Source organism: Gymnoscopelus braueri (assembly GCF_963280865.1).
Source record: "Gymnoscopelus braueri genome assembly, chromosome: 10".
NCBI classification, from domain to species: domain Eukaryota; kingdom Metazoa; phylum Chordata; class Actinopteri; order Myctophiformes; family Myctophidae; genus Gymnoscopelus; species Gymnoscopelus braueri.
This window is the reverse complement of record NC_137611.1, coordinates 15,251,521-15,261,116: the sequence shown is the minus strand read 5'-3', so window position 1 is coordinate 15,261,116 and position 9,596 is coordinate 15,251,521. Positions and strand designations below refer to the sequence as shown.

The 9,596-nt window shown below is 40.6% G+C and overlaps 1 protein-coding gene across 1 annotated transcript in view; it reads right to left on the bottom strand.

Moving 5' to 3' along the window:
* Positions 1-645: 645 nt before the first annotated feature.
* The window catches only part of pip4p1a (phosphatidylinositol-4,5-bisphosphate 4-phosphatase 1a), a 30,064-nt gene continuing 21,113 nt past the window's right edge, over positions 646-9,596 (bottom strand). The window contains exon 7 of the mRNA XM_080441117.1: positions 646-2,317. Within this exon, the coding sequence (XP_080297243.1) occupies positions 2,174-2,317 (144 nt within the window). The 3' untranslated portion in view covers positions 646-2,173. The remainder of the gene's footprint in view (positions 2,318-9,596) is intronic.

Sequence of the window (9,596 nt, the reverse complement as noted above, 5' to 3'; positions counted from 1 at the left end):
CATTTCCAGGTGTCAGACTTCAATAGCAATCGTGAATAGTGGGAAAAACTCAGTGACAGGAAGCAAAGGGAAAAAAAATACTTAGAAGAATGAAATCCTATCAAATTAGTTTTGACAAAGGACCTACAGTGTATGTCAAAGAGCTCAAATAATCTGTCAGTCCAAAAAGTGGTTTGATGGATGCGATGATGCAGAGCAACATCGACATGTTCAAGATTCTATCAGTGGGCGGTCAAAAAGCCTGGCAGTGTTGTAAACCACCTTAAACCCTCTAGTTTTCTGGACTGGACTTACAACTTTTACCGCTTTGTTCCCGCCTATACCAAATCTCGTTGCCAAAAAAACAGCAGATCTACAAGCTCACAACGTTGTGAGCTTGTAGATTTTGGCGAACAAGACATGCTGGCTGGCGTTCAAGTGGTTAATGCAAAGCTCCGCCCGTTGAGCCAGTGTTGATGCACAACACTGAACATGTTCTGTGTATTTCACTTTGCTGTCCACAAGGACAGCAAAGATGTACACAGTCCTTATGTTCAGAGGCGATTAAGAGGCGGGGGTGGGGGGGTTGGCTGGCGGTTCTTCTGACAAACTAATGCTCAAGCCTTCACAACTCCAAATAACAATGCTCCGTGTTGTGTGTGTGTGTGTGTGTGTGCGTGTGTGTGTGTGTGTGGTCGTGCGTGTGCATGTGTAGTAAATGAGGCTGTTGAATCCTTTCTCTCACAACTTTGTTTTTTTCTCATATTTCTTTTAAGGCTTCCAAGCTGCTTTGGATCAAAGTCAGTCCCAGGGGCACAATTCCACATAATAAACAGTGCGTTTTTAAAACAGAAGTTTAAGCTCCAGAAATGGCTGGCTTCATATTGCAGACAGCCACTCAAGCAGTACTTGATCTCTGCTCAGAAAAGGGGGGGGGGGGGAGGCTAGCATAACGGCAATGATCAATTACCATCGTCTGACTTCATTACTGTAATTTACCACCATTAAACCGCCTTCATCTCCACCGATTAAATCGATAACGCTTATGAATGCCCAGATGCTAAATCTAAATGACAAAATTAGAGGATCGAAAAAGGCGCGGCTCTATTCCCGTAAGACAAGGGATTCGGGGGGAAAGCGTCACAGACACACAACTCAGCCCTTGTCTTCAAGAAGTGGCTTTGGTGCAATGGATCATGTGCCACGGACTAAAGTGACCATTTAAAAACAGTGTAGGTACATGGGACGGGGAGGGGGGAGAGGGGAGGATAAAGAAGTTAAAACGCGTTAAATTAAATGTTAAAATGAAAACCCACACTGGCCACATGATTAGAATATATAGATATACACATTGGCTATACGCATCGTCATCGTCATCATCACAATCATTGATAGATATGGAGCAGTAGCAGGACCACGCCTTCTTTTGGTAGCCGTCCAGTTTTCAAGAATCACATTTAGAACACTGACTACAATGTAAAAGGTAGAACAAGGAAAGGGGGAGAACCAGTGGTGGAAAGTAACTAAGGACATTTACTTAAGTACTGTACTTAAGTAACATTTTGAGGTATTTGTACTTTACTTGAGTATTTCCAATTTCCAATACTTTTACTCCACTACATATCAGAGGCAAACATTGTAGTTTTACTCCACTACAATTATTTGGAAACTTTAGTTACTGGTTACTTTTCAGATATAAATGATTATATTATAAAACATACATTAACCACTTCAGCCCTATTTTATACCTAGGCTATTTGAAAATAGCCGATCGACAAGCTCACAACGTGTCGCATCGCGACGCGTTGTGAGCTTGTAGATCTGCTATTTTCAAATATTTTTGTACTTTTACTTTTAGTACTTCAGTGTATTTTGATGCCAATACTTTTGTACTTTTACTCAAGTACATTTTGAATTCTGAACTTTTACTTGTAACAGAGGATTTCTATATAGCAGTATTGATACTTTTACTTAAGTAAAGAATTTTGAGTACTTTTTCCACCACCGGGGAGAACCTATTTTTTTTTTCTTTTTTTTTTTTACTTCTCTCTGAGATTTAAATAAATATTATTTTTTGTATCTTCTTATTTTAAAGCCCTCACTCCCTCCTAGCTGTGGGCGGGGCTCGGGTTCGGGGGGGGGGACAGGCGATGCGGGGTCGGGTAAGGTTTTTTTTTTGGGGGGGGGGGGGGGTTTATGTGAAGCTCTGCAGGGGCTGACTGACTCTCATGCAGGCCCAGTAGAAGGCCCGTCCCAGCGTGAGGAGAACCAGGAGGAGCAGTGCCGCCCAGGCGGCGTAGATGCCCGGGTAGGTCTGGGCCGTCAGCCACGTCCCGGCCTGCAGAGGAGGAGGAGACACACACACACACACACAGAGAGATGGGAGGTCAGAACATGGAGGTAAAAGGTGGAGGGGTTAGTTTTTCTGCTTTCGGACAGCAGATAGCTTTTAGGAGAGTCTCGCTCAAGGGCAATTCCCGACACACGAAACTGGTTACCTTGTGATTTACCAGACGGGTCTCTCTGCCCAACACAGCTAGCTACTCTCTACGGCCGCCGAACCTGAACACGTTGTGGTTCACTTGCTCAAAAAGACTTCACTGAAGAAGAACGCAGGATTTTCACAAGGGTTAGGGTCTAAGAAAGCTGTCGGCGGTCCCATTAGTGAACTGTTAAAACTACTCGACTGTTGCTCAGACTGAGAGATACGTGCTCTGCTCTCTCTCCGTGATATCTGCGAGAAGTATAACGCGCCGGGGCCACGGCAAGTCCCTTATGTAGCACATGGTCCTAAATGCTTCTGTGATCACGCCCGGGGGCCCTCTCCCATAAGTGAGACATCTCACTCGTAATACTCAAATAACCAGGGTTACATTTGTAACCTATAGTTCACCGACGTCATTTCTGTTGATCAAATTGACCTGGTTACATTTATATACTCTCTGAGATACAAATGGATAATTTTATAAGGATTTTACTGTGTGGAAGGGTGATATGAATATGGTATATATACAGTAATATGTTGATATGGCCCTTGTATTTTCTTGATGTTCCATTACGGCCACAATGTGCTCATTACAACGCACTCAAAACCAGAGCGTGATGGACCACACTATGAAGCATCAATTATGCAAACAGTCAAGGGGGCTAATTGTCTTCTGAAGTGACTGTATGGCTAGTTATAATGGCTAATAAAGCCATAACACAGTCATACCAGATTAATTAACATTTCGTAATAAAAATGTCATGTACTGTATTCCAGTGCAAGTCATTTTCTGACGTCGCCGCGTTACAAAGATAGTGCCACTACACACACACACACACACACACACACACACTAATGTATAGAATGCTTAACCCATTAAAACCGGGAACGCATCTGTGTCATTTTTTTGATTTCTTTGACTATTCAAAAATAGCAGATATACAAGCTCATAGCTCGTGAGCTTGTAGATCTGATATTTTTGAAAAATCATGAAAATGTGTGCAAATCTTTGAATATATATTTTTTGAAGCGAACATTTGTAACTCAAATCTTTACTTCTGGGGGTCCCTAGAACAAAACATTGACAAATGTTCGCATACATAAAAAAAAATATATATTTAAAGATTTGCACACATTTTCACTTTTTTTCAAAAAAATAAAACAGATCTACAAGCTTGTATATCTGTATGAGCTTGTATATTAAACAGGGCTTACGATGCCTCAAATAAAATGTTAGCTTTAATGACGTTTAAAGCGTCTTTTTATACGCTTTAAACGAGAATAGTGTCCTTACTTTTTTCACATATGACTTTTGAAGCGAATACACCTTCGGGGAGGAAATCTGAGTGTTCCGATATTGTCTCAAAGGAGCGTCAGTCAGATGGTTATTGGCGGTTGTAACATGAGCCACATTTTGTACAGTCAGGGATAAGACCATAAAAGATCAGTCCACCACAAGATGGGATATGTTCCATCTTCAGATTCAGGGAGGCGACTCTGAGCTCAAACACAATTCTCTCTCAGTATTTGTGACTCTTGTTCGATATATGGGGGTGGCAGTGGCTGAGTGGATAGAGAGTCCATATAATAAAGGAACATCCGCACTCTCTTCAGTTATATTCTTGATTTATTTTTTAAGGGTGAATAGCCACAGTAAACTGGTCCATCTAGAGAAACGGACGCGTTTCGGCACGTCGGCCTTCCTCAGCGTTTCAAACTCTGAGTTTGAAACGCTGAGGAAGACCGACGTGGAAAATACTGTTCACTGGAAATACTGTTCTCTAAAATACAACCCAGGTAGGTAATTTCTTCTTTTCTTGTGATAACATTGTCACCCACTAAAGTCTGTGGCCTTGTTTAATTCTGGACCCAAAAAGAATGGATTCAGTTTTACCCAGGTGTAATGATAGTTTGTTATCAGCGAGCCATGTGCAGATTCTACTGAGCTCAGAACAAAGGGCTTTTTCAACCTGCAATTTGTCCTTGTCCGACACCAGGAAAGCAAAGTAATCCGCAAACAAGAACAAATTGCTCGTCTCTGAGAAATGTGGACTATTGTCGGTGGCCTTGTTAGGTTGTAGAGCACTTAACTTTTTAAACACATCATCAGTTGTGCACCAAGTGCCCCTGACCAAGACACTTAACGCCCAACAGCTCCACCCAGGGGCACTCAACATGACCATCTGAGCAGCCATGAGCTGGGTGAAGCTGAAAAAGAATTCTCTCCGCAGGATCAATAAAGGTCTATGTGAGGGGTCTTTAACGTTTTTCAGGCCAAGGACCCCCTAGCTGAGAGAGAAATGAAGCAGGGACCCCCTCTATATTGTATTAAATTGCGTTTCATATTATTATATTTTTATTTACTTGGCCTGCTCTTTTTTCCCTCTACACCTGAAATCTCTTTGCGCTGCGAGGCGTTGTGAGCTTATAGATCTGCTATTTTTGGCTAAAGTTCTCTTCAGAATAGGGACGCTAGTTCCCGGTTCGATCCTCGGCTCCCCCTGGGTGAACACTGAACCCCTAACTGCTACCGATGAGCAGGTTGGAGCCTTGCATGGTTCCCTCTGCCATTTGTGTGTGAATGGGTGAATGTAATGCACATTGTGAAGCGCGGTGGAGAAAGGCGCTATATAAATGCAACATTTAATGTTTTTTAAGCCCTATTTTATCATCTACAACCTCACAACACATAGCGGCACGACGCGTTGTGAGCATGGAGATCAGCTATTTTTTTCATGTTCATATTTAATACCTAAAGTACAGACATAATTTTACCTTGCGTTTAAGTTTCCCAGCGATTAATAAATCACACAGATCACACAGAGTGCAATCAAAAAAAAACCTGTATAATAAAGTTGTGTGTTTTAGAGGTCGGGGCGGCGTCTGTCCTCTTCGCTCGCCATACGTCATTCCACTTCATCCGAACAGCGTGTCACCGCCAAGAGAACAGAGCTGGCAGATGCTGTTTATCGTGGAGGAACTGAAGGAGGTGGGGGCGGACAACAACACTCGTACCTAGCCATCAGCTAATGCAAACACATCGATATTGGCCTTGAAATATTCATAAACAAATATGCTTGTGGAAATGTTGTGCTCAAAACGCCCCAGACAGGCTTTAAAAAAAAAAAATTCCGTCTTGTTCCAACCTTCCAGTAAATGCACTGTGAAGTTTTCATGAGTCACTTAGGGGTCTGATTTATATTTTGTTGTACGACAAGTTTTGTCTCGTGTCGAAAGTAGCCGGACGACAAGCTCCCAACGCCTTAGCGGTGCGACGCATTGTCCAGCTTGTAGATCTGCTACTTTTGGCTAATGACGGCGTAAGACTTTAACCCTTTCAGACCGGGAGAGAATCCGTGTCATTTTTTAAGTTTCTTTTGGCTATTCAAAATTGGCAGATCTACAAGCTCATAGCGCGGCACCGAGTGTATGAGCTTGTAGATCTGCTATTTTTGAAAAATGTTGAAGATTTGTGCAAATCTTTTGAATATATATTATTTTTAAAGTAATGTTTTTAAACTCAAATCTTTGCTTCTGGGGATTTTACAAATGTCTTCTAAATACAGTTATTTTGAGAAAAATAAATGACAAAAAAAATTACAAAAAAAAAAATACTTAAAGAAATGACTAAAAATGACAAAGACATCTAAAAAATGACACACAGATCACAGGTCTAAATGGGTTAATTGGCATCTTGCTGTGCAGAGCATGGAGACGGGGCACACGTGACACTCAGAAGAAGTGAAGTCACGGTTCCGGTGCAATGAAATCGCTCATTTTTTTGTAATAAACGTAATAAATGAAATCACTGCTTCTTAATTTTTTTAGTGCCAGTCTCCTATAAAAGCTTGCCAGCATGCACTGAGTGTCTTATTGGCTGGATGCCTGGGCCAAGTTTCCAAAGCTATATTCACGCCTCCACACTTCTGTCAAAAACGGTTGCTCATATTTATTTTTAATATAAAAAATAAACTTTTGTTTTTATATATAAAACTTTTTTTTGCGGTTCAAAAGCATCACAATGATTTATGGCAGCACTCAATCTAGGAGAACTGGCAGGTGTGATATTAAGACATTGTAGAGGTTCCCTGCTAGCAGTAATTCTTTGTGCCAGGTTGCTTGTGATGTTCGTTAGGGGCGTGTGGGAATTGAAGTTTACTGTTGCACTTAATGCCACGTCATTCCGGATAACCGGCACGCGCCGAGTGCCTGGAAAGCAATGCATTGTTAACCCATTCAATCCGGGAACACATACTGAGTCATTGTAGATTTTTTGCTATAACCATTATATTACACTTTGGGCTATTCAAAAATAGCAGATCTACAAGCTTGTAGCGAGTGCCGCACTACAAGCTTGTAGATCTCCTTTTTTTTATTTTAATCGTGAAACTTTGTGCAAGTCTTTGCTTCTGGGCGATTCTTTAAAAAAAAAACGTATATTGCTATAATATCAGTGTTCTCAAACCTTTTTCATGTCCAGGACCCCCAAAATGATACGAATTTGTCCGCGTTATTTTGTTCCAGAAGCAAAGATTTGAGTTAAAAATGTATATATATATATATTCAAAGATTTGCACACATTTTCACTTTTTTTCTTCTCCATAAATAGCATATCTACAAGCTCGGTGCCGCGCTATGAGCTTGTACATCTGCTATTTTTAAATAGCCAAAGAAATCTTAATAATATGACACAGATGCGTTCCCGGATTGAATGGGTTAAGAGCTACAGTATAGCTTTGTTTTTTTATTTTATTTATTATTCCTAGCAGACACACAGAGAGAGGACTGGGTTAAAGAGGAAACAAGGCAAACACAGAGCGTAACACCCCGGGGAGACGTCTGTTCCACCAGGTATAGGAACCACCAGAGCAGCCTCAAAGCTGTTGGCAGGTTGTGTTTATACATCGCTTCCCCTTGGGGACTTTTTTTGATATCTTACCTGTACAGATTTGCTTTCTATTTTTTTTTTTTTAAGATTGAATGCCACAGGCCTATAATACCCTACTAAATAATTATCATTGGGTATTATCGTTATACAATCGTCTCTGTCGGGGTGGAAACCTCATATATCCAAAACTTTTCAGGATTCAAAAACATCAAAAGTAGCAGATCTACAAGCTCGAAACGCGCCGCAAATTTTTATTTTTTTAACCCATTAAGGCCTGAGGCCGATTCTTACTAATGTCTTCTAAATCCTAACAGTTTTATGAAAAACGTATGTTTCTATATCAGTGGTTCTTAAACTTTCTCATGTCAAGGACCCCCAAAATGATATGTATTTGGCCGCCGACCCCCATCTCAAAATATGTTGTTCCAGGGACCCCCAGAGTCAAAGATTAGAGTTAAAAATGTTTGCTTTAAAATAATATAAATATATTAATTTGCACACATTTTCACGATTTTTCAAAAATAACAGATCTAAAAGCTCGTAGTGCTTCATTTACGAAAAAAAGACAAAGTTAGAATATGGAGATTGGAGGTTTCTGCCCGACAGCGACATTATCCTGTTTAGTTTTTCCTTCTCTTTTTAAAAGATTGAATGTCAAAGGCCTGCCTATACCCTACTAAATAATTATCATTGGGATAATATCGTTGTTATTATCGTCTGACTCCTCCCACCCTTCCCACCACCTCTTTGAACTCCTGCCATCTGGTAGGCGGTTCAAGAGCTTTAGGGGGGGAGCACCAGCAGGTCATCCAACAGCTTCTTCTTCCCCAAAACCATCAGAACCCTGAACGCTCGCCACATATTGCCCCCAAAACTAACATCTTGAGGGATGAATAAGCACTTTATCTACATTGCACTTTGAATGCATCAGCAGCACTTATTGTTTTACCAATGTTGTCTGCGCTCTCTACTTTTTAATGTTTTTAACGGCCTCGCCTCTTTTTAATGTGTCTATCGTTTTTAAATGTGAAGCACCATGAGTTATGGAGAACGGTATTTTGCTCCCCTGTATGCCTAGTGTGTATTGTGGAAGTGACAATAAAACTGATTCTGATTCTGATATATCCCTGTTGTGTTTTTCAGTTTTGTTTTCCAAAAAGCTGTATTTCTGTGGTCACGGCCAACAACTCTTTAACCCTTTAAGACCGGGAACGCATTTTGTGTGTCATTTCTAGATTTCTTTGGCTATTCAAAAATAGCAGATATACAAGCTCATAGCGCGGCACTATGAGCTTGTAGATCTGCTATTTTTGAAAAATCGTGAAAATGTTTGCCAATCTTTGAATACATATGTTGTTTTTAAGCAAGTTTTTACTCAAATCTTTGATTCTGGGGGGGTCCCTGGAACAACATATTTTGAGATAGGGGTCCCCAGCCAAATACATATCATTTTGTGGTCCTTGACATGAAAACCACGGACATTATAGCTACAACAACTTTTTTTCTAAGGATTTTTGTTAGGATTTAGAAGACATTTGTAGAATCCCCCAGAAGCAAAGATTTGAGTTAAAAATGTTTGCTTGAAAAAATATTTATATTCAAAGATTTGCAAAAAAAAAATCCCGTGATTTTTCAAAAAATAGCAGATCTACAAGCTCATAGCGCGGCACTCGGTGCCGCGCTATGAGCTTGTAGATCTGCTATTTTTGAATAGACCAAAGAGATCTTAAAATGACACACATGCGTTCCCTCCCCGGCCTTAAAGGGTTAAACATTCTGGCTTTGACTTTGTCCCGCCTGCCCACTATCCCTGCCTCACCAAAGCCTTCTCTCCCAACCCGTCTGTCTCCTTTGGCAAATGGATATAGCCATCTTTTTAAAACACTACTCCTATTAATGAAAAAAAAAACTGCTACACTACAACAATACTTATATAACTAAGACAAATAGCTGCACAATTACATAAGATTATCAAGAAGTTCCACATTCTCTTCACTATACAACAGTGGTTCTCAAACCTTTTCGTGTCAAGGACCCCCAAATTTATATATTTTTGGCCGCGGACCCCCACCTTAAAAAAGGTTTTGTGCCAGGGGACCCCCAGTAGAATATTTTTCAAATATCTTCAAATATAGCAGCTCGCATGCAGCGTGGCACAAAGTGAGCTTGTACATCTGCTATTTTTTTGAGAACCACTCCTTCAGAGATGTCTGAAAAACCTATATTGCTGTACTATATAGATAA